Genomic DNA, 25,095 nt, shown 5'->3' on the forward strand with positions numbered 1-25,095 from the left:
CACAAAGAATTACTGAGCTAAGCAGAAGCACTTTGTAGGTCCTCATCTAGAGACCGTACCATAGCTCTTTGCATTCCTCGATTTTTCAAAAAGTGTTTTTACAAGAGCACTTCTTACGATGAAAATGTAAACAATCGACTCTTTCTATAAATTATTTGAATGAATGAATGATCGTCGAATTTGGTCATAAAATACTGATTGACAGTGAATGCTAATGACTCCATGTGTTGCAGAAAGGTATTTAGTTTGTAACTTTAATTTTTCTATCAATTGATATCCTGTCGAAACTGGTAAAATAACTGCTTATATTAGGACAAAGCCCACTGTTTTTGCCGTTCGTCAGCTGCTAAAAAGGCAAATAAATAAGATTCAGTGTAAGTTATATTTCACTGGTACTGCCAGTTAGTAACTTCATACTCTAAAAAACACGTCAGAGAAATTTGGGCAGTTTTGACCAATTAAAATGTGTGCAGCATTAGATTATATTTTTTCTTTACACGAAAATTGCAGTTAGGTAACAAAGCGAATACGCCGATAATCCGGAGTAGGCCAACTATGTGTTATTGTCACAAAATTGTTCCAGTTCATGTAATGTAATCGGTGCACTTAAACTGCCTAGCTATAGCTATACTGCTGTTATAGGGAAGTGGTAGAGTGTCTGCCTTAGGTGTGAGAGGTCCTGGTTTCGAGTCCCAGTTACAGCTTAACAATTTTCATTCTGCTACAGCATCTTTTTGCTGTTAAAGGACTGTTCCAATTGTTCTATATTTTTAGCACACAGTATCATTGATCATTATTTAGAAATCCAGATCACAGTTGAATGTTAAATCAAATGCACCCAAGTAGAAAATATTCGCTATATTATGTCCCTTTGATGTTTCTGCTCTCCAGGTCCAAGAAGAGTTACATTAACTTGATAACAAAATTTTCTTTTACATGAAAATATTAAATGCTCAAAACTCTACGCTTCTGGTTAAAATATAGTTATTATATATATTTTTGAGAAATATATTTACATTTGTCTTCATTTCAAAGCTTTTTCACTTCATACCTATGATTTGAAAAACTTAGGTACTATCTCTATCTCATCACATACACAATCATAGTGCAAGACAAACTGTAAGGGGAATAATGAGCAGTTGCTCTTATCAAGTGAATGAATTACCTCTCTTAGTTCAACAAAAACGAAAGAGGAAGTTAATTTGAATAAATTCCCAAAAACATAAAAAAGAAAGTAGATTGGAAATAATTTTTATCCTAAGTCAATTACGGCAGAGAATTATACAATAAACACAATCACACTTCATAAGAAGAAACTTTCAAGGTGAGTGGACAAAGACCGGCCATTTTTTTAAACATTTTTATAAAGGATATCCTTATGGCAACTGTTTTAATGGAGAATTTTATTTTGTTAAAAAAAACAAAACAAAAAAAAACTTACTACCCTATAACAGGTGTAATTCATAATAAAGTATCACAAATACAAATATATAGAAAATAAATGGAAATATTTTATATCATTTGCTTCTAAATTTCTCTGTTATTTCAATTTAAAATTCACATTTAAATAAACAACAGGAAGATGATAAATGATGCAGTTTATAAATATCTTACTGTCTTACATTTCCAGAATGTCTCGAGATCCTGATTATTACCAGACTGTGTCACTGAAACTGTCAGAGGTGCTCAATGATATTGGTGTCAATGAGAGAATGATTCTGAAGAGGAGGAGGTCGGTCTTGTTGAAGGAATCTATGTTGACTAGTACACAAAGATTGCTGGGTGAGAACACTTCCTGCTTTCATTTTGGTAGCCAGTCTGAAGGGTCTACAACAACAGGACTCCATTCAGACCATGATATACTCTACTGCTCCAGTAAGTTTAATGTTATACTGGACTGGAGTGAGTGGCAACCTGGCAGGTACAATCTACTGATGATCCAGGATGAGACCACATCACCAGGTTACTGTCTACTACAACAGCTGAGGGATGATGAACCTCTTCCTATTCCTACTGCTTTATTTGATCATGGACCAAGCAGATATCTTACAGTTAGCAGAGGTAAAGTGCTGGTGAAGAACACAGCTTATAGAGATATTGCTAATGAAGGAGATGTAATAAATGGTCCTGCTACATCATGGCAAGGAGGGCCAGGTTTTGCTGATGAAGATCGTGTTCCAGCATACCACTGTAAATCATGGCCTGTAGACGCCCAACCATGGTTAGTAAGACAAGGTATAGGAAGATGGCCTACAGAAGACATGAAGAGATATTGTGAGACTACAGGATGTTTAGTTGTACCAGTGAGCAGTAAAAATGGCCAGAATGAGGAACTTGAATGGAGAATATCTACTTCCCAGGCTGAAAGATGTCTTGTGTTCAATCTAAACATCACACAATTAAGATGTTATATTCTGATGAAGATGATTCTTAAAACATTTATAAATCCTCAGTGTGATGGTGTCCTTTCAAGTTTCATGTGCAAAACTGTTTTATTTCATTGTATACAAAATACACATTCAAATAATTGGCAGCAATCTAACTTACTTGCATGTTTGATGTGCTGCCTTACAGTATTGCAGAACTTTGTAAGACAAGAAAACTGTTCACATTTTATAATACCTAAAAACAACTTGATGTCTGGAAGAATTTCTCCTCTTAACAAACTCAGAATTCATGAAAAACTACAAAACATCCTACAAAGTAAGGGTCGTGTGCTGCTGGAGATTCCCACTGATGACCTTGGAACGAGACTTCAAATGAAGATAAATATGGGTGAAACGATTCAGTATAATGCAACTCCAGGCCAAATTTATGCTGAAATTTCATCACTGCTGCTATATAATATTACCAATGGCATAAGTAATAAACACAAGCGCCTTTTAAAATCAATGCCTGATAGAAATGAAATGGTTTATGAGAGGTTATCAGACTTTACATTAACACTAACAAGAATGTACAGAGCAATGGGTTTTAACAGTTTGGAAAAATCTGCACTGAAGCTTTTAGCACCTCTGCTTTCATCTTCTCTAGGATCTGTGATAGCATCTCACAACATTTACACTACTCACAGTATATCTCCAGAAGCACTGTCCTGGTTTTCAGTTGGTTTGAACTCAGATGTGGCATCTGGTAGATTGAAACTTGCATCAGCATTATATTGTGTAGGAGATATGGAAAGAGCAGAGTTTGTTCTGAGGAATACAGAAGAAAAGTATGATCTGAATACTGTTGAACCTGTATGTGGATGTTATGATTATCCCGTGTATTACCCAAGGCAAGGATTCATGCATAAATGTAACACTGGAAATGATGAAGTGATAAAACATATCACAGCATTTTGTGTAAGATTTCTGCGATGTGAAATCTGCTGTGTTCCTAAAGAGTTGCAGTATGAAATGTTTAGATCTACACAAACGAACAGGCTTGAAAGGGATGAAATAAAAGACTGTTGGATGGATTGGGCAGTGGTAGATTCTCTACCTTATCTCTACTTCCTACAGTACAAGACTTACAGGGCTCTTCAGAGAGTGGCAGACCAACAATGTGCACTTGCAAACCTTGTCACTACCATTGAAACAGAACAAAACCTAGGTCACAGGGAAACAGCACTGATCTTACTAGGACAGTGTATGGAACAAGAAAACCAACATATTGATGCTTTACGCTGCTACCTGAAATCTCGAAATATCTGCACAAGAAATAATGCTGCAAATGTTCATATCTGTAGACTTCTTTATGTACTATTCAACATGCAGATACCTGCACTGAACTGAACAGGGTACTGCTGAAAGTGTGAATACCTACATGAAGATGCTGTGCCCTGCAATACACACTGTTTGTATTTATACATGTAACATGTGCTATTACATGGTAACTTTAGAGAAGTTAATATATTAAAAGTCAATGAATAAATCATGAAGATTTCATGAATTGACATAATTTACACAAAATAATTATATCTGCCTGGAGTACAAACATTATGTTGCTATAGAAACATCAGTATATTACGGAATTCAGTTAGGACCATTGCCTTTGAATGTGTGGATCTGAAACGGGATACTCTGTAGTACGTTGATGAAAAAACTAAATCATGAAACTATGGTAAAGAAAACACGATATAACAATGATGATAACGCGATAATTCGATCATATGATTTTACGATGGTAATAATGTAATATACTATTGTGTTTTCACCATCATACTGTCATATTTTCACCATCATAATATCCCATATTCGTTATCGTAGTATCATGATTTCGCAATTTCGTAACCATACTATTCTGTTATCATCATGGTTCTGTCGCATTATCACCATGGTACTGTCGTGTTATCACCATTTTACTGCTGTGTTATCATCATCATACTGTCACGTTTTCATCATCATACTATCTGGTAGTGGATATTGATGAAGATCGACAGCTGATATTTTTTTATAACATTTTGAGTTAATTCATTAAAATGTGTCCTGTGCAAGGTGCTTGAACACACTGTTCCCTTATTGTTAAGCACTTCAACAACCATGATATTCTGTATGACCTGCAGCATGGTTTTAGAAAAAAAAGATCATGTGTTACCCAGTTAGTTATGTTAGTAAATGATCTGGTCACCTCAGTCTACAATAAGAAACAAGTAGACTTATACTGCTAGATTTTAGTAAGGCTTTCGACAAGGTTAGCCATGAGAAAGTTCTTTAAAAAAAAACACAAATATGGAATCAGAGGTAACACAATAAAATGGGCCAAAAGCTTTTTAGATAACAGGATTCAATCAGAAGTCCTAAATGTCACTACTTCTGATGCCATCCTAGTATCATCAGGTGTCCTACAGGTGTCTACTTGGTCCCCTGCTCTTCCTAGCTTACATGAATGACCTCCCACAAAACGTCAGCTCCAAAGTCCGTCTCTTTGCAGATGACACAGCAATATATCTAACTCTCAAATTTCCAGAAAAGAAGACCATGATGGTCCTGAATCGCTCACCTGTCCCCACATGACCCAGTTTTGAACTGAGTATAGCGTTGTTTTTTTTCTATTATTTGACACAGTGACCTAGTTTTTGAGCTCATGTTACCCAGTTTTGAACTTGACCTAGAAATCATCAAGATAAAATTTTTAACCAATTTTCATGAAGATCCATTGAAAAATATGGCCTCTTGAAAGGTCACAAGGTTTTTCTATTATTTGACCTAATGACCTAGTTTTTAAAGGCACATGACCTAGTTTCAAACCTGACCTAGATAACATCAAGGTGAACATTCTCACCAATTTTCATGAAGATCTCATGAAAAGTATGGCCTCTAGAGAGGTCACAAGGTTTTTCTATTTTTAGACCTACTGACCTAGTTTTTGACTGCTTGTGACCCAGTTTCGAATTTTGACCTAGATATCATCAAGATGAACATTCAGACCAACTTTCATACTGATCGTATAAAAAATACTGCCTCTAGAAAGGTCACAAGGTTTCTCTATTTTTAGACCTACTGACCTAGTTTTTGAACGCATGTGACCCAGTTTCGAAGTTGACCTAGATATCATCAAGGTGAATATTTTCACCAATTTTCATGAAGATCCATTGAAAAATATGGTCTCTAGGAAGGTCACAAGGATTCTCTATTTTTAGACCTACTGGCCTAGTTTTGGACCACATGTTACCCAGTTTCATACTTGACTTAAATATCATCAAGGTGAACATTATAACCACTTTTCATGAAGATCAGTAACAACAGTAGTTATGCATGGGGCATGTTAGGTTCTTTCAGAAAAAAAAATTGCAGAGTTACGGGACTTTGTTTTTTGTTACTATACTATATACATAGACACAATCTTGTGGGCACCATCTCTCCTCATCCCCTTGACACAGTTTAATGAAACTTCACACAAGTGATCAGTAACAACAGTTGTTGTGCATGGGGCATGTTAGGTTCTTTCAAAAAAAATTACATAGTTATGGGACTTTGTTTTTTGTTAACATACTATGTACATACAGTCTAGATATGCAATCTTGTGCACGCCTAATCTTCCGAACCCTTGCACACAATTTAATGAAACTTCACACAAGTGATCAGTACCAACCCTAGTTGTGCATGGTGCATGTTACGTTCTTTTAGATAAATATTCTGCATAGTTATGGGACTTTGTTTCTTGTTAACATACTATGTACATACAGTCTGCATATGCAACCTTGTGCGCGCCTAATCTTCCGAACCCTTGCACACAATTTAATGAAACTTCACTCAAGTGATCAATACCAACCCTAGTTGGGCATGATTCATGTTACGTTCTTTTAGATAAATATTCTGCATAGTTATGGGACTTTTTTTTGTTACTACACTGTATACATACAGTCTATAGACATACAGTCCACATAATTATGCAGTCTTGTGCGCGTCAGATTGCAATGTACTATGTCAGTGCATGCGGGGGGTACATTCATCACCTTTAGCGATAGCTCTAGTTTATATTTGGCTTGAATGTTAACCTCAGTGAGACGGAGTGTCATGCTCAAACCCCAGGTTCCTATCACAAAGGTCAAGGTCACACTTAAGGTCAAAGGTCAAATTAAAAAATGACTCTGTCCGGAGCATTTCTTATTCATGCATTGAGGGATTTTGATGTAACTTGGCACAGTTGTTCACCATCATGAGACAGAGTGTCATGCACAAGAGCCAGGTCCCTAGGTCTAAGATCAAGGTCACACTCAGAGGTCAAAGGATACAAGAATGCAAAAACTCTGGTCTTATCTTAATGCTCTTTAGGTCATGTTCCAATCTGGGTCATTTGAGGTCAGAAACTAGGGCACCAGGTCAAATCAAAGGAAAAGCTAGTTAACACTTCAGAGATCATATCTATGACCATATCTTTATGAAACTTGGTCAGAATGTTAATCTTGATGATCTTTAGGTCAGTAGGTCAGGTGAGCGATACACAGCTTTCATGGCCCTCTTGTTTTATTAAAACAATCGTACAAAAGTTATTCAACATAATAATTATAGGCATCATAACTGCATGTTAACTTACCAAAAGGTGCAAGCTAGAAATTGACAAATAAGCAGTTCTATTGGGATCTTGTAAGGAGGGAAAAAACTTCAGAAAAGCTTAACTGAGTTTGACATATGTGTACAGCATGTTTAGTTGTATGGATAACAAAAATTATCGATATGACAGTGACTTCTCAGGCATGATCATTGTGCAAATAACGAAAATAATCAGCAAACAGTCATGTGGATAAAGGGCTGTCCTGTTGTTAGTCTTAGCCTACTCGTTTTGATTTTGGTATTTTATTTTTTTTGCAGTATGTGTGTTTGACCAAATCTGTCACGCTACTGTAGTTAATTGCCATGTAACTGTTCAATTCTCACCACAGCATACATTGTGGGGATATAGAGTTGCTTTGTGGTCAGCCTAGTCTGTTATGAAAAAGTATATCATTAGTTAATGGTACTTTCAATATAACATTTAAAGTTTTTGTCATCCACAGTAAATGATACCATGTGTGTATCTAGTATGTCACAGCATAGTGGTCATAAACCAGTCCATTTGGTGGCATAATTTATTGCTTTAATTTCATTTCAGTCTGATATTACAGTCTTTTGACTGACAGCCACAGGATGTAACTAAGCTACAGGATGTAACTAGAATCTTGGATTGGGTTGCCCTCACATTTGCCATCTTATCACTAACAAACTATGTTCAGCCTAACCACACTGGCACAGAAATTTTAAATTTTATTGAAGCCCAGTTTCTCTAGGCAAATAAAATATACTTTCTGTGTGTTTGATAATCATTGATTATAAGCTAGGGTAAATTGTAAAGTTTAGAAACCTGGATTTAATACTGTGCAGGTATACTGGCACCCTACCACTATGCTCAGGTCTTTGAATATATACCAGTGGGATTAATTACCGGGTATATCTGATTTGTGTCCCTTGGATAGTCTCCATATACTTCAGACATTTTTGTAACAAATTACTTACTGAAGTTTATTTGATTTTCAGCTGTTCCTTGATGATTCAAAGATGAAAAATTTCACCTCATGTTTTAAAGGTAATCATCTCAATAATTACTACATGTAAAGCATCTCAATAAACTCTGTGTTTTGTTGGGCTGTAATTGAAAAGAAAGAAAGAAAGGTAAGCATCATTTTGCTGGACAGTAATAGTAATTAAAGGTAACTAGTGTTTTGCTGGACAGTAATAGTAATTAAAGGTACCGGTAACTATAGTGTTTTGCTGGACAGTAATAGTAATTAAAGGTAACTACAGTGCCTTGCTGGACAGTAATAGTAATTAAAGGTAACTACAGTGCCTTGCAGTGTTGCTGGACAGTAATAGTAATGAAAGGTAACTACAGTGCCTTGCAGTGTTGCTGGACAGTAATAGTAATTAAAGGTAACTACAGTGCCTTGCAGTGTTGCCGGACAGTAATAGTAATTAAAGGTAACTGCAGTGTTGCTGGACAGTAATAGTAATTAAAGGTAACTACAGTGCCTTGCAGTGTTGCTGGACAATAATAGTAATTAAAGGTAACTACAGTGCCTTGCTGGACAGTAATAGTAATTAAAGGCAACTACAGTGCCTTGCAGTGTTGCTGGACAGTAATAGTAATTAAAGGTAACTACAGTGCCTTGCAGTGTTTTGCTGGACAGTAATAGTAATTAAAGGCAACTACAATGCCTTGCAGTGTTGCTGTTGCTGGACAGTAATAATAATTAAAGGTAACTACAGTGCCTTGCAGTGTTGCTGGACAGTAATAGTAAATAAAGGCAACTACAGTGCCTTGCAGTGTTGCTGGACAGTAATAGTAATTAAAGGTAACTACAGTGCCTTGCAGTGTTTTGCTGGACAGTAATAGTAATTAAAGGTAACTACAGTGCCTTGCAGTGTTTTGCTGGACAGTAATAGTAATTAAAGGCAACTACAATGCCTTGCAGTGTTGCTGTTGCTGGACAGTCTTAGTAATTAAAGGTAACTACAGTGCCTTGCAGTGTTGCTGGACAGTGAAAGTTATTAAAGGTAACTACAGTGTCTGGCAGTGTTTTGCTGGACAGTAATAGTAATTAAAGGTAGCAACAGTGCCTTGCAGTGTTGCTGGACAGTAATAGTAATTAAAGGTAGCTACAGTGCCTTGCAGTGTTGCTGGATAGTAATAGTAATTAAAGGTAGCTACAGTGCCTTGCAGTTTTGCTGGACAGTAATAGTAATTAAAGGTAACTACAGTGTCTTGCAGTGTTTTACTGAGCATTAATAGTAATGCAGGTATCTGCATGACCTTTCTTGGATAAAGTTTTTTGGTTACCTTTGTTTTTCTGTCATATCTTTGTTACTATTGCTTATATCTTACTCTAACTTCACACAAACATTTTCCAGTATACAAACAAAGTATGTGTAGGGGCTGAACCAATTATACCTAAAGTCAAGGTCACCAAGGTGTTATACTTAGGTTATTTTTAAGGTTAAAGTTTTTCAGCAACCTTCGTTTTTCTGTCATAGCATTGTTACTATTGCTTATATCTTACTGTAACTTTACATAAACATTGTCCAGCATACAAACAAAGTATGTACAGGGGCTAGGCCCATTATACCCAAGGTTAAGGTCACCAAGGTGTTATACTTAGGTTATTTTTAAGGTTTAAGTTTTTCGGCAACCTTCGTTTTTCTGTCATATCTTTGTTACTATTGCTTATATCTTATGTGCATGGGCTGGGCTCATTATACCCAAGGCAAGGTCACAAAGTTGTTATATTGGAATTATTTTCATGTTAAATTCTTTTCCAAAGCTTCATTTATAGACATAATTATCTTTGGTACTTTAAAAGACATTGACTTGAAATTGAAAATATTTCCTTATAATCATCATCTGCATGTGTGGTTACAAACCCTATAACTCTGATTGTATTTTTGACAGAATTATGCCCCTTTTGTACTTAAAGTTCTTTTGCAATCTTTGCTTTCTCCATATATGACTTTAATGCAATATAAGATAAAGACTTGAAACTTAAAAGGTATCTTTATCATAATCATCTGCATGTGTGGTAAGAATCCCCATAACTCTGATTTGTACTTTTGACCAAATTATGCCCCTTTCATACTTAAATTTTTTAACAAACTTTGTTTTCTCTGTGTGTGTGTGTTCGGGTTTAACGTCTTTTTCAACAATTTTTCAGTCATATAAACGATGGTGTCTACTTGTAGCAGTGAGCACAATGCCCAACTTTATAGTGCTGCCTCACTGGAATATCACACCTTAGACACGTGGCATGATACCCCACCCAGTCACATTATACTGACACTGGGCTGACCAGTCCTAGCACTATCCTCTTAATGCTGAGCGCCAAGTGAGGAAGCTACTAGTACCATTTTTTTACGTCTTTGATATGACGCGGCCGGGGATCAAACCCACGACCTCCCGCACTCGAAGCGGACGCTCTACCACTAGGCTACCGAGGCGGTTACTTTGTTTTCTGGACATAACTTTGGTACTATATAAGATAATGACTTGAAACTCAAAACATATCTTTACCATCATCACCTGCATGTGTGTTAACAATCCCAATAACTCCAATTTGTGTTCTTGATAGAATTATGCCCCTTGGTGTATCTTCCTTTTAAAGTAGAGGTCTCTTATTGAGACACATATTCAATTTCAAATCGCTGAATAGTAGAGCACGCTGTCTTATGAACAGCTCTTGTTGTTTGCTTGGTAGTTATAGTAAAATGAAAGAGTATCATGTCAGTAATCACTGTTTTGCTGGGCAGTAAAAGCAAGGAAAGGAAAATAAACATATCAGTAATCACTGTTTGCTGGGCAGTAAAAGTTCTTACATGTAACAATTCCAGTAATTGCTGTTCTTACTTGGATGTAAAAGTTATTCATTCTTTTTAGCTCACCTGTCACATAGTGACAAGGTGAGCTTTTGTGATCACCCTTCGTCCGTCGTCCGTCGTCTGTGCGTGCATCAACAATTTCTTGTCTGCACGATAGTGGTTTCATTTATGATTTTATTTTAACCAAACTTGCACACAACTTGTATCACCATAAGATCTCTGTTCCTTTCTTGAACTGGCCAGATCCCATTATGGGTTTCATAGTTATGGCCCCTGAAAGGGCCAAAATTAGCTATTTTGACCTTGTCTGCACAATAGCAGCTTTATTTATGATTTGATTTTTACCAAACTTGCACAAAACTTGTATTACCATAAGATCTTGGTTCCTTTCTTGAACTGGCCAGATTCCTTTATGGGTTACAGAGTTATGGCCCCTGAAAAGGCCAAAATTAACTATTTTGACTTTGTCTGCATAATAGCAGCTTTATTTATGATTTGATTTTAACCAAACTTGCACACAACTTGTATCACCACAAGATCTTTGTTCCTTTCTTGAACTGGCCAGATTCCATCATGGGTTCCAGAGTTATAGCCCCTTAAATGTCCAAAATTGGCTATTTTGGCTTTTGCAGTCATATAGAGATTTCATTTATGGTTTGATTTGATACAAACTTCCAAAATATCTTCAACAACAATAAATCTTGGATTCCATGACGAACCTGTCAGATCCAATCGTAGGTTCCAGAGTTATTTTATATCTTATTACCTCCCCTGATTGTAATCAAAATGGATTTATATCAGTAAGTACTTATAGGACTTATTTGAAATTTCATTATTGTCATTAGTTGGACTGAGACAATCAGGGTAGATAACTATGGACTGATTTTATGTCAAATTACCTCCCTTTATTTCAAATTAAAATGGGTATATCTCCGTAACTAATGAAGATACTGATATCATCTGAAATTTCATTTATGTCAACAGATGGACTTGGACAATCAATGAAGATACATATTGACTGAATTTATGACATATTACCTCCTTTATTATTTATCTAAATGAATACACCTTAGCAGCTTCTAATGAGATTGGTTTGAAACGATCATATCATTTTGAGCAATAGTACTCAGGTGAGCCACACAGGGCCATCATGGCCCTCTTGTATATAACAGTGACCCAATTTACTAAGTTAAGAGAGCAAAAGAACAGGTGTTTAAAAATTGAGCTAGACTGTTGTTTCCTTGATAATTTGACAGAAGGCAATAGATTTAAGTAATCTGTCCCTTCCTAGTCCTGTTACCAGTTTCCTGCACTGCTGGGTTGTGCTTGTCTATCCATTATTCAGTTTGTCTGCATTTTCATGTCCAGTCCATAACTGTTATACATCAACAGATTTTCTTGGAGAAATGTTATCCATAACACAGCAATGTGTCTTGCACAACTCTTAAACCCCTTTCAAGGTCAAGGTCACACTGAGGTCAAAGGTCCATATGATTCTTTCTTAGTATGCTTCCTAACTCGGCCATCAATCAAGGGATTTTCTTATATAGCACGAATGTTCCATTTAACGAGAGGACATGACTGTGTCATGTAGGGCTGGGGTGATTTCAAAATTTTGAAACCGGTAAATCATTTGTATGAAATCGAATCGAACCGGTTAATTGGCCACCATATTTGAAATGCTGTTTTCTTTCCTGACGACCCTACAAAGGTACTTTCAGCAACTGACTTCATTAGGAACTTACAGACTTTATCGTTTGGAAGCAGTGTGACACTAAGTCATATTTTGGTGGATTTTATTTTAGATATATCACGACAAGCAAATCCGAGACTATTGATAATGTTCAGTTGATGTGTTTTAGTGGAAATATACTGCGGGCTATATGCTGGTCAAAAAATGTATATAGATAATATATATATAATATAGATATTTGTGATGTTTATTGTTTGAGAGCGATTAGCAGTTTTGTGAAATTGAAACCAGTTTCACCTAGTAATCAAATCGGGTTTGATTAACCGATTAACCAAGTAATCATCCCAGTCCTAGTGCCATGTGCATTGCCATGTATTTGTAAACTTATAGTTTAATTTGTAAACTAATAAATTATAATTTAATCATTTCAATTTCAGAAAAGAAATTTTTGGACTTCTTTTTCAAGAGACTGCGTTTGAATGAGACCGGAAGATATATGGAAGATTTCCCATTTTTGTCTCCCTGTGGCCGGGAGAGGAATTTTATTCGATGTGATGATAGACCTATAGTTTATGTGCATTTGGCAGACAACCAAGATAAAGGTACTTGCGATATTTTATCTTACGGTTATCCTGGAAGTCCAACTTTGAACGTTCCTTTCCAGCCGGAAAAGATATGTATGTTACCAGAAACTGGCCGTATATACCATCCAGCGGATCCGGAGGTTGGTGGCGTAGGTTTAATTAAATCAAGTATAGCTATCGCAATAAGTAAATACTTTGAATTCGGTAATGGTGAAGAAAATGCACCAACACATTTTACATGGAATGGAGAGAAATATACGTTAAGTAACGACTTGTTGTCTGTGATAAATTTAGATCCTGCTGAAGCTTGGACAGCTCTACATGAAGAAAGGAAACCATAACAGTTTTAGCAACTAGTAAAAAGTGCCAAGACAAGTAAATGTGTAACAAGTTCATTATCGGTGGTACTCAGAGATTTATTAAATGTTAATTGGCAGTTTTAATACATGTTAGTGAATTTGTAAGTTATAGGTGAAAAAATCAAATTATTATATGAGTTATTGTTTAAAAATAAATCTGTTACTTAAAAAGTGTTCTCTGAATTGATTCGATATGTTGCTGTTTAGAAACATGAAGGTAAAATATGTGTGAAATATCTTTGAAAAATGTTCATATCATATTCCTATAATGCTGAAAACTTTGTATTGAGTGCAGTTGGAAAACTACCATCACTTTAAAAGAGTTAAATTAAATACTATATATTATTTAGAGTATTCAAAGTGATTGGTCCAAAATTTGAGACTTTCCAGCTTTTCCTTTCAATAGTTTCCATTGAATATAGTCTAATGATATTTTGTTGAAATATTCTCGTAAAATGGTTATCTATATCAAATTAAACTGTGAAATCTAATTTTAGGTTGACATTATACGTTTGAATTAATTAAGTTTTCCAAATAAGTTAAATACTAAATACTGTATCATTGTGTCTCATTACCAAATTTCTGTTCACTATATCACCATCCTGCAACATCTCATAATAGCAATAAATTGTAAGCTTTTTTTTTTGTGTCAGTGCATAGCAAGCAGACTTGGAAACATTTTCATGAGGTTACAGCCATTAAACTTCACGTGATTCCTTTTTAGCTTGACTATACCAAGTATGGAGAGCTGAACATTGTATTATCCCTCATTTTTAGCTCACCTGAGCCAAATTTGGCTCATGGTGAGCTTTTGTGACCGCCCATTGTCTGTTCTGCTTCGTTTGTCTGTCAAAATTTTCTAAAAAAGTCTTCTCGTAGGAAACCACATGGCAGAATTACACCAAACTTCACAGGAATGATCCTTGGGTGGCCCCCTTTCAAAATTGTTCAAAGAATTGAATTCCTTATAGAACTTTGGTTGCCATGGCAGCCAAAAGGAAAAACTTTAAAAATCCTCATACCCAAAACCTCAAAGTGTGAAGCCTTGATCTTGAATATGTGACATCATCTTATGGTCTTCTATGAAAATTGCTCAAATTATGCCCCCGATGGTGAAAAGTTGCCCCGCCCTGAGGGTCACAAGTTTTACATAGACTAGTATAGGAAAAACTGTAAAAATCTTCTTATCTAAAACCACAAGACATTTGATATTTTGTATGTAACATTGCCTTGTGGTCCTCTACAAAGATTGTTCAAATTATTACCCTTGGGTGCAAAGACGCCCCACGGGGGGTCCCAAGTTTTACATAGACTTGTTATGTAGGGAAAAAACTTTGAAAATCTTTTTGTCTAAAACTGCAAGGCCTAGGCTTTTGATATTTGGTATGTTGCATTGCCTAGTGGTCCTCTACCAAAATTTTTAAATTATGACCCGGCCTTGGGGTCCCAAGTTTTATATTCTTGTCTGAAAGCTCAAGCCCTAGGCTTTTGATATTTTGTATGTAACGTTGCCTAGTGGTTCTCTAACAAGATTGTTCAAATTATGCCCCCGAGGTGAAAAGAGGCTCTTCCCAGGAGGTCACTTGTATATGAGTTATATAGGAAAAAATACTTCAACAATTATCTGATTAAATTTCCTAGATTGTTTGATTATAATTACCCAGAACATTTAAACCTTTTCTGGACAATAACTTGAGAATACTTGGGCCGAGGATCATGAAACCTCATAGGGATGTTGATTATAACCAGCAGATGACCTCTATAAATTTTGGGGTCAGTAGGTCAAAGGCCAAGCAAGTTTGACTTTGAAATTGGCTTAGTTCTGTGACATGGCCATATTGTGGGATGTATAATTCATCACTACTTTGACAGCTCTAGTTGATTTTGAGGTCAGCAGGTCAAAGGTCAAGGTCAAAGAGACCTGGAAAAGTTATACCATTTCAAGACGATAACTGGAGAATGCTTGGGCCTAAGATCATGAAACATAATAGGGAGGTTGATCATGACCTGCAGATGACCCCAATATATTTTGAGGTCAGTAAGTCAAAGGTCAAGGTCACATTGACGTGGAACAGTAGAACTTTTTTTGCCAAATAACTAGAGAATTCTTTGGTTCAAATGCGGGCAGTTGGCCCCTTTTGGGGGTTGCTAGGGCTAAAAGTAAAAATTGTGAACATCTCGCATGATCTTCATCAGACCCTGTCTGTGGCATTAATAAATGTATATGGTCCTCTCATAAATTTCTTCAGTTTGGAATGTTTGTCCCCTTTAAGGGTCAGATAGTTAAGGTCCTCTTCAGGTAAGCGACTGAGGCCAATTTGGGCCTCTTTTTAGCTCACCTGTCACGAAGTGACATGGTGAGCTATTGTGACCGCTTGATGTCCGTCGTGCGTCGTCTGTCGTCCGTGAATAATTTCTAAAACTTCTTGAAAACCACTGGGCAGAATCACACCAAACTTCAGAGGAATGATCCTTGAGTGGCCCCCTTTCAAAATTGTTCAAAGAATTGAATTCCATGCAGAACTCTGGTTGCCATGGCAACCGAAAGGAAAAACTTTAAAAATCTTCTTCTCAAAAACCAGAAGCCCTAGAGCTTAGATATTTGGTGTGAAGCATTGCCTAGTGGACCTCTACCAAATTTATTCAAATCATGACCCCGGGGTCAAAATTGACCCCGCCCCAGGGGTCACTTGATTTTACATAGGAACATCTTAAAAAATCTTCTTCTCAAAAACCAGAAGCTCTGGAGCTTAGATATTTAACATGTAGCATTGCCTAATAGACCTCTACTAAAGTTGTTCAAATCATGACCCCGGGGTCAAAATTGACCCTGCCCCAGGGATCACTTGATTTTACATAGGAAAATCTTCCAAAATTTTCTAAAAATAAACCAGAAGGCCTAGAGCTTAGATATGTCCCATGTATCATTGCCTAGTGGACCTCTACAAAATTTATTCAAATCATGACCCCTAGGATCAAAATTGACCCCGCCCCAGGGGTCACTTGATTTTACATAGGAAAATCTTCAGAAATTTTCTAAAAATAAACCAGAAGACCTAGATCTTAGATATTTGACTTGTAGCATTGCCTAGTAGACTTCTACAAAATTTGTTCAAATCATGACCCCGGGGTCAAATTGACCCCGCCCCATGGGGTTACTTGATTGTACATCGAAAAATCTTCAAAATTTTCTAAAAATAAACCAGAAGGCCTAGAGCTTAGATATTTCACATGTAGCATTGCCTAGTGGACCTCTACCAAGTTTGTTCAAATCATGACCCCACCCCAGGGGTCACTTATTTTTACATAGGAACATCTTAAAAAATCTTCTTCTCAAAAACCAGAAGCCCTAGAGCTTAGATATTTGACATGTAGCATTGCCTAGTAGACCTCTACTAAAGTTGTTCAAATCATGACCCTGGGGTCAAAATTGACCCTGCCCCAGGGGTCACTTGATTTTACATAGGGAAATCTTCAAAAAAAAATTAAAAATAAACCAGAAGGCCTTGGTCTTAGATATTTGACCTGTAGCATTGCTTAGTAGACTTCTACAAAATTTGTTCAAATCATGACTCCCGGGGGTCAAATTGACCCGCCCCATGGGGTTACTTGATTGTACATAGAAAAATCGTCAAAATTTTCTAAAAATAAACCAGAAGGTCTAGATCTTAGATATTTGACATGTAGCATTGCCTAGTAGACTTCTACAAAATTTGTTCAAATCATGACCCCTGGGGTCAAATTGACCATGCCCCATGGGGTTACTTGATTGTACATAGAAAAATCTTCAAAATTTTCTAAAAATAAACCAGAAGGCCTAGAGCTTAGATATTTTGCATGTAGCATTGCCTAGTGGACCTCTACAAAATTTGTTAAAATCTTGACCCCGCCCCAGGGGTTACTTGATTGTACATACGGAAATCTTCATAAATTTGCTTAAAATAAACCAGAAGGCCTAGATCTTAGATATTTGATATGTAACATTGCCTAGTAGACTTCTACAAACTTTGTTCAAATCATGACCTCCGGGGTAAAATTGGCCCCTCCTCAGGGGTTACTTGATTGTACATTGGAAAATCTTCAAAAAAATTTCTAAAAAGCATCAGTTTGACATTTGAAACATATTACTCAGGTGAGAGATTCAGGGTCATAATGATGCTCTTGTTTAGCTCACCTGTCACATAGGAGCTTTTGTGATCGCCCTTTGTCCGTCTGTTCACAATTCCCAGTGAACACGATAGAGACCACATTTTGCAACTGATTTTAATCAAACTTGCACACAACTTACACTGGCATAATATATTGGCTCCTTTCGAAAACCGGCAAGATCCCATCATGGGTTCCAGACTTATGGCTTCTTGAAGGGCCAAGATTTGCTAATTTGGCTTGTGAACACGATAGAGACCACATTTTGCAATCAGTATTAATCAAACTTAGGCACAACTTGTTTTGGCATAATATCTCAGTTCCTTTCGAAAACTGACGAGATCCCAATATGGATTCTAGAGTTATGGCCCCTTAAAGGGCCAAAATTTGCTTTTTTGCCTTTGTATCCATAGCTGTAGACTTCATATGTAATTTGATTTAATACAAACTTGCAAAATATCTTTAACAACAATAGATCTTTGATTCCATGATGAATCCATCAGATCCAATCATAGTTCTGGAGTTACGGCCCCTGAAAAAGCCAAAATTTGTTATTTTTTACCTTGTGAGAAAAGTGACATTTTACATTTGATTTTAATCACACTTACTCACAACTTATGTCACAATAAGATCTCACTTCCTTTCAAAAACCGGCTAGATGCCATTATGGGTTCTAGAGTAACTACCCCTGAAAGGGGCAAAATTTTCTATTTTGGCTCTTCACGCCATGTAGTGATTTGATACAAACTTGCACAGAGTGATGATCTTTCAGTCAAGTTAGAAACTTGGTCATGTGGGGTCAAAAACAAGGTCATAAGGTCAAATCAAAGGAAAATCTTGTTAAAATGCAAGAGGCCACATTTATGACCATATCTTTTTGAAACTTTGTCAGAATGTTTATCTTGATGATGCCTATGCCAGATTCAAAACATGGTCATATGGGCTCAAAAACTAGGTCATTCAGACAAATCAAATGAAAAGCTTGTTAACACTATTGAGGTCACATTTATGACACTATTGTCATGAAACTTGGTCAGAATGTTTATCTATCTATAAAGATTCCTAGGAAAAGTTCAAAATTGGGTCATGTGGGGTCAAAAACTAGGTACCCAGCTAAAATCAAAGGAAAAGCTAGTTTACACATTAGAGGCCATATTTATGACCTTATCTTCACGAAACTTGATAAGAGTGTTCATCTTGATGATTCCTAGGCCAAGTTCGAAACTGGGTCTTGTAGGGTCAAAAACAAGGTCACCACTTAAATCAAAGGAACCTTCTTGTTACTTTAGCATTTGAAACAAAAGGAAATAAAACAAAGTATTGTATGATTTATCATTGTTATTCAATAATAATTATAACAAACATTACATCATATGAAAATAGAATCTGTAAAAAGACCCTTTGAAAGCAAAGACTGCAACCAAGAAGAATAATAGTAGACTCTCATGAGAGGTAATGAAATGTGCAACACGCCCCACTAGCAACGACTTAAGCTGAACTTTATTACACATATGTTGAATGGACTCTATGGTCCCAAAGGACCAGAAAATATACCAACACTTAATCCATGTATGGCAATATTACAACGTGTATCGAATTCAACAATTAAGAATGTTAATATAATTTGTAGACAAGGCAACGAAGTACATGTAGTAGGTTAGGGAATGCCAAAGAAACTGTCCCTCAAGCAACTGTCCATCATGAAAAATTGTAGTCAACTGAGGGAGTCAAGCAACTAAAGCTAAATAGTATTTTTTACTCAAGGGCTAAAACCCTTACACACATCTCGACATGGACCTGATTTAGGCAAAAGCTTGGCAGGTGCAACACCATATCCCTCTTGAAAAAAAATGTATCTAAATAGAAGACAGAACATGAGCGACCAGATAGTCTGTAACAACACATGCTTGTCGGGGTAAACAGCAAGACCGCTTGAAGTAGTTGGAACTGTAGAATATGGAAAAAAAGGGACAGTACCTTGCGCCTAATTTTAAATTACCGGAACTTTAACCAGTTTGGCTTCTTTCAAGTTTACCCCCCTGCTGTCTCTAACCATATCCACTCAGAGACTCGTATGACCAGGTGCAATGACCCATGGTTCACAGAAGGTGAAGGTTCATAACAAATATTCTTGTAAATTTAACTGAACAACTGCAGTATGTTTGCCAATCAAGTATTGACATTCCAACCAACAGTACCCTGTTAACTGTTGTCTTGGCTGAAAGGTAGAATGGAGAATTCTACAGAATGACAAGACCAATTTAATTTTATGCCCCAAGCATTAAGTGACTGAATTATCTGTTAGTCTGCCTTTTAATAAAGGTAGCTCTGTATGTTTGATAAACCGGAAGTGATGGCATAACATGGGATTTATTTATTTATTTATTTATTTATTTATTTATTTATTGACATTTAAGGTCAGTAGCATAAAACACAACACATGGCAATAAATATAAATATCACAGCATATAAAAAACAATTTCTTTACATAGTTATAAAAACAAATCTATATTCAAGACTAGGGTAAGATGCATACTTTTAATAAAACAGAAAATTCTAAGCCAAGGTGTTATACTTTAGAGAAAGCTAAAGATCTATGGATAACCCATTAAGCTAAAAGCTTATTTCCAATGGGGTCCATGCTAATCTAATAAAAGATACAGTGTAAGAAAGGAAAAATAATATAAGAAATACCCAGATTTTGGTACAACACGGGATTACTAAAAGTATGCATAACATATTACATAAAATTTATCACAATTAATACATTTTTTTGTTATCAACTTATCACATTTGTTTAACTTATTTATCACAGATACACTTATCACATAATTATAGAATCAGTAATATACAAAATCACTTTTACTTTCTGAAGTTTGCTTATCCAAAAGAAATTTCTTAACTAACCATTTGAAAGTTTTAATATTTTTAACATTTTTTATGTTTTCAGGAAGAAAATCCCATTCCTTACATCCAGTATAACAAAATGTCTGTTTACTAGTGTTATTATTAATACTAGGTAACATAAAATTCTTCTGAGTGGATCTGGAACTTTTAACAAAATTATCACTCAAGTATGATGGACAAGTGCCATAAAACACGCTATGCATATGATTGAATCATAGTTGCTTCACTCTATTTTCTACATTTAACATTATTTAGATGCACATAATCTTGCCAAGTAACAGAATCCCTAGGAGAGTAACCCTTTATGAATCTAATAATTTTGTTTTGCATTACCTGTAATTTGTGTTTTAAACGTTTATTCAGACCTTCATACCAGGACGAACAAGAATAATCAAAATGACATTGTAAAAGTGCAGAACATAAAAGTTTCCTTGTGTTAAAATCCAGACTTCTATTTTGTCTATATAAGAACTTAACTTTTCCGTTGACTTTAGTTATAATATTGTTTACAATTGAGTCACCTGATAAAAAATTGTCTATTGATAAACCAAGGTATTTTACCTGACTAGAACTATTTATACTATGACCATTGCTATTTACAGACGCTGATCCAAGCTTACTTAGCTTGCGCTTTGGGCCAAAGAGAATGTATTCTGTTTTACCTAGGTGAAGGGATAACTTATTGTCTATTAGCCAGTCTGAGCAACTTTTCAGTACTTGACCAAGTTTGACAGAAATAAAATCTGGATTTTTATGACTAAACAAAATTGTGCTGTGTTGGGATAAAGACTGGATTCAGAAATGAAAACGTTTTTTATGAATTAATGGCAACCTGTGAGTAAACTTATTACAATGGCTCTGTTGCTATATTTCTGAAGTGATAATAAGACATTACAAGAGGGCCATGATGACCCTGGATTGCTCACCTGAGCAATGTGAGCTACACTGACAAGTGTAAGAGATCAGGGCCCAGTTGTTCGAAACTTTAACAGGCGATTAAGCTAACGGTTGATTAACTTTTAGAGTTGTTTTTCGGCATTTCAGACGACTTTGGAAAACAAATGTATGATGTAAGAATTATGAACAATGAAAACTCTTTACAATAAAATCAAAACATCATACTAGTGTTTCTCACCAAGTCTAGTATTTTGAATCAAAATTTAACAGGCGGTTAGTTTAACAGCCGGTTGAAGTTTCAAACAACCGGCCCCAGGTAAGAAAGTCAAATGTAAGTAAGCATTTAAATCTTTTCCAAGTTGTGTGAACATGTTTCAGATGTGAAACTGATTTTAAAATATTAAGAAATAGGTCATAAGGTCACATTTATGGGCACTAAATACTATAAAGATCAGTGTGCAAAACTGTGCATGTCATCCAAATTTCAAGGCTGTATCTTAAATAAAACAACAACAAGAAAGTAGGTCATAGGTCAAGATCACAGGTGACCCCTAATTACTTGGGATCATCAGGTAATTATAATCAAACAGTCTAAGAAATATGATCTGATAATATTTGAAATATTTTGTCCAATATATTAATATAACAAGTGGCCCCAGGTGGGGCCTCTTTTCACCCCAGGGGCATAATTCAAACAATCTACACAATGCTACATACTAAATATCAAAGACCTAGGCCTTAAACTTTCAGTCAAGAAGATTTTTAAAAAAATTGGTAGAGGACCATCATGAGGCAATGCTGCATACCAAATATCAAAGGCCTAGGTCTTGAGGTTTCAGACAAGAATATTTTTAAAGTTTTTTCCTGTATAAGTCTATGTAAAACTTGGGACCTCCGGGGCTGGGTCTCTTTTCACCCTAGGGTCATAATGTGGGCAATTTTCATAGAGGGCCATTAGATGATGTAACATGCTAAATATAAAGGCTCTAAGCCTTGTGGTTTTTTGGACAATAACATTTTGAATGTTCTTCCTTTCTGTTCACATGGCAACCAGAGTTCTGCATGGATTTCAATTCTTTGGGCACTTTTGGAAGGGGGCCACCCAAGGATCATTCCTGTGAAGTTTGGTGTGAATCTGCCCAGTGGTTTTGAAGAAGAAGATTTTTTACAAAGTGTTGACACATGACGGACGACAGACATTGAGCGGTCACAAAAGCTCACTTTGAGCCTTTGGCTCAGGTGAGCTAAAAACATACCACTCATTAAATAATTCAAAATAATGTCTAATAATTAGTGTGAAATATCAGGTTTACTGAAATCATGGTCAAATATCTAAAAAATAGCATGCAGACCTATAAATTGTGTTTTATCAAATCATAGGCCACATCTTTATTTACAACTTGGCAGAGTTTCATCTAAATCTACATTGTAGAAAAATTTCTATATGGAAAATTAATGTTACGAAAGTTTCCCATTGATTCCCATTAGCCTGGCTTGTAAATCCTAAAATATGACTGAACCTTGCAAAATTTAATAGACTTAAGATAATACATTTCTTAAAGAACATAACATTTGATAATTTCTGGATATGGAACACTCGAATCAGTCAACCATGAAAGTGCGTCGGTCCGTAAACCTTTGCTTGTGACCACTCTAGAGGTCACATTTTTCATGGGGTCTTTATGAAAATTGGTCAGAATGTTCATCTTGATGATATCTAGGTCAAGTTTGAAACTGGGTCACGTGCGGTCAAAAACTAGATCAGTAGGTCTAAAAATAGAAAAACCTTGTGACCTCTCTAGAGGCCATATTTTTCAATGGATCTTCATGAAAATTGGTTAGAATGTTTACCTTGATGATATCTAGTCAATTATGAAACTGGGTCACGTGCCTTCAAAAACTAGGTCAGTAGGTCAAATAATAGAATAACCTTGTGACCTCTCTAGAGGCCATATTTTTCATGGGATCTGTATGAAAGTTGGTCTGAATGTTCATCTTGATGATATCTAGGTCAGGTTTGAAACTGGGTTACGTGTGTTTAAAAACTAGGTCAGTAGGTCTAAAAATAGAAAAACCTTGTGACCTCTCTAGAGGCCATACTTTTGAATGGATCTTCATGAAAATTGGTCAGAATGTTCATCTTGATGATATCTAGGTCAGGTTTGAAACTGGGTCACGTGCCATTAATAACTAGGTCAGTAGGTCAAATAATAGAAAAACCTTGTGACCTCTCCAGAGGCCGTATTTTTCATGGGATCTGTATGAAAGTTGGTCTGAATGTTCATCTAGATGATATCTAGGTCATGTTTGAAACTGGGTCAACTGCGGCCAAAAACTAGGTCAGTAGGTCTAAAAATAGAAAAACCTTGTGACCTCTCTAGAGGCCATACTTTTGAATGGATCTTCATGAAAATTGGTCAGAATGTTCACCTTGATGATATCTAGGTCAGATTCGAAACTGGGTCGTCAATAACTAGGTCAATAGGTCAAATAATAAAAAACCTTGTGACCTCTCTAGAGGCCATATTTTTCAATGGATCTTCATGAAAATTAGTCAGAATTTTTATCTTGATGATATCTAGGTCAGGTTCAAAACTGGGTCACATGAGCTCAAAAACTAGGTCACTTTGTCAAATAATAGAAAAAATGGCGTCATACTCAGTTCAAAACTGGGTCATGTGGGGACAGGTGAGCGATTCAGGACCATCATGGTCCTCTTGTTATTAATCTTATCTGATGCCCGATCTTTTGTTTAACGCTTACTAAATAGTTTATTCACAATGATATTTATGCTCATTTATTTCATATGTCATTTAAAATGTCATAATTTTTAGACGTATTTTTATGTATTTGTAAAACGCCATTGAATATGTTTTACGTAAAAATAGCGTTTAATCAAATAAAACAGTTTCAGTTTTAGTAATAATACATACGTAGATCTTAATCAAATTAAATACTTCTTTTTACTTTTGCAGCTATATATTAGTTGATATAATATGACTAAGGAATGGCATATAAAAATATTAAGACAAGCAGACCCTTTCTAATTGTAAAAACAAGATCAAGGAAAGGTTGATAAAACTATAAATAAAAATATATTCCCTTAAAGAATACTTGTAGGGATATTTCAGAGAGATTTTATTTGTACGGCAATGTTGCGTAAAGCTGTAAACTGCATGACAACAAGTACTAAGTATTAAATCTTTTAGCATAATACTTAAACTTTTTCAAATACTTTTCAAGTTACTACATGCACATCTTTTACTCATATAGAAAAGTGTATTGCCTATTAAATGTCAAAATTACAACTGAATGAAATATTCAATCTCATATACTTTTATTCACATCAATGCCTCAACACATTTAGAAGCCGACCCAAAATAATGAATCAATGAAGGACTTACATATATTTAAGTATCTAGCTCACATTTATTTTATATTGGAGTCATCTAAAACATTTGTTTAGAATTACATTTTAAAAGTTGCATATGAGATAATGTTTTGACATGAACTAATGCAAGTTGACCCCCTGATAAGGTAAATTGTGTGGGGATGGGGGAAGTGGGTAATTCATCCATATAATACTTTTTGACTGATGAATAAAACCGAACATTTGCGTATGTTTGAAACGATTTTCTTACTGAATTTCAGTTTTTGGGGTGTTTGTACCTACCAGAGATTAT

General features: G+C 35.7%; 2 protein-coding genes across 2 annotated transcripts; both read left to right on the forward strand.

The window, feature by feature from the left end:
- Positions 1 to 1,113: 1,113 nt before the first annotated feature.
- On the forward strand, positions 1,114 to 5,710 carry LOC123548738 (uncharacterized). The gene is made up of 2 exons (XM_045336245.2): positions 1,114 to 1,324; positions 1,631 to 5,710. Exon 2 carries the CDS (start codon positions 1,632 to 1,634, stop codon positions 3,774 to 3,776), a length of 2,145 nt encoding a protein of 714 aa, XP_045192180.1. The 5' UTR covers positions 1,114 to 1,324; position 1,631; the 3' UTR covers positions 3,777 to 5,710.
- A 2,180-nt stretch (positions 5,711 to 7,890) lies between these two features.
- Positions 7,891 to 13,807, forward strand: LOC123550445 (UPF0598 protein CG30010-like). Its single transcript, XM_053546072.1, has 2 exons — positions 7,891 to 8,046; positions 12,957 to 13,807. The coding sequence occupies exons 1-2, from the start codon at positions 8,019 to 8,021 to the stop codon at positions 13,442 to 13,444; spliced, it is 516 nt and encodes a 171-aa protein (XP_053402047.1). The 5' UTR covers positions 7,891 to 8,018; the 3' UTR covers positions 13,445 to 13,807.
- The last annotated feature ends 11,288 nt before the right edge of the window (positions 13,808 to 25,095 follow it).

Source organism: Mercenaria mercenaria, chromosome 6 (assembly GCF_021730395.1).
Source record: "Mercenaria mercenaria strain notata chromosome 6, MADL_Memer_1, whole genome shotgun sequence".
NCBI lineage: Eukaryota > Metazoa > Mollusca > Bivalvia > Venerida > Veneridae > Mercenaria > Mercenaria mercenaria.

What these genes read in the sequence shown, in the direction of transcription:
- LOC123548738 (XM_045336245.2), top strand. Translation starts at nt 1,632, where the DNA reads ATGTCTCGAGATCCTGATTATTACCAGACTGTGTCACTGAAACTGTCA.
- LOC123550445 (XM_053546072.1), top strand. Translation starts at nt 8,019, where the DNA reads ATGAAAAATTTCACCTCATGTTTTAAAG. An exon ending in TTTCACCTCATGTTTTAAAG is followed by an intron (nt 8,047 to 12,956) that starts GTAATCATCTCA and finishes TTTCAATTTCAG; the next exon opens with AAAAGAAATTTTTGGACTTC.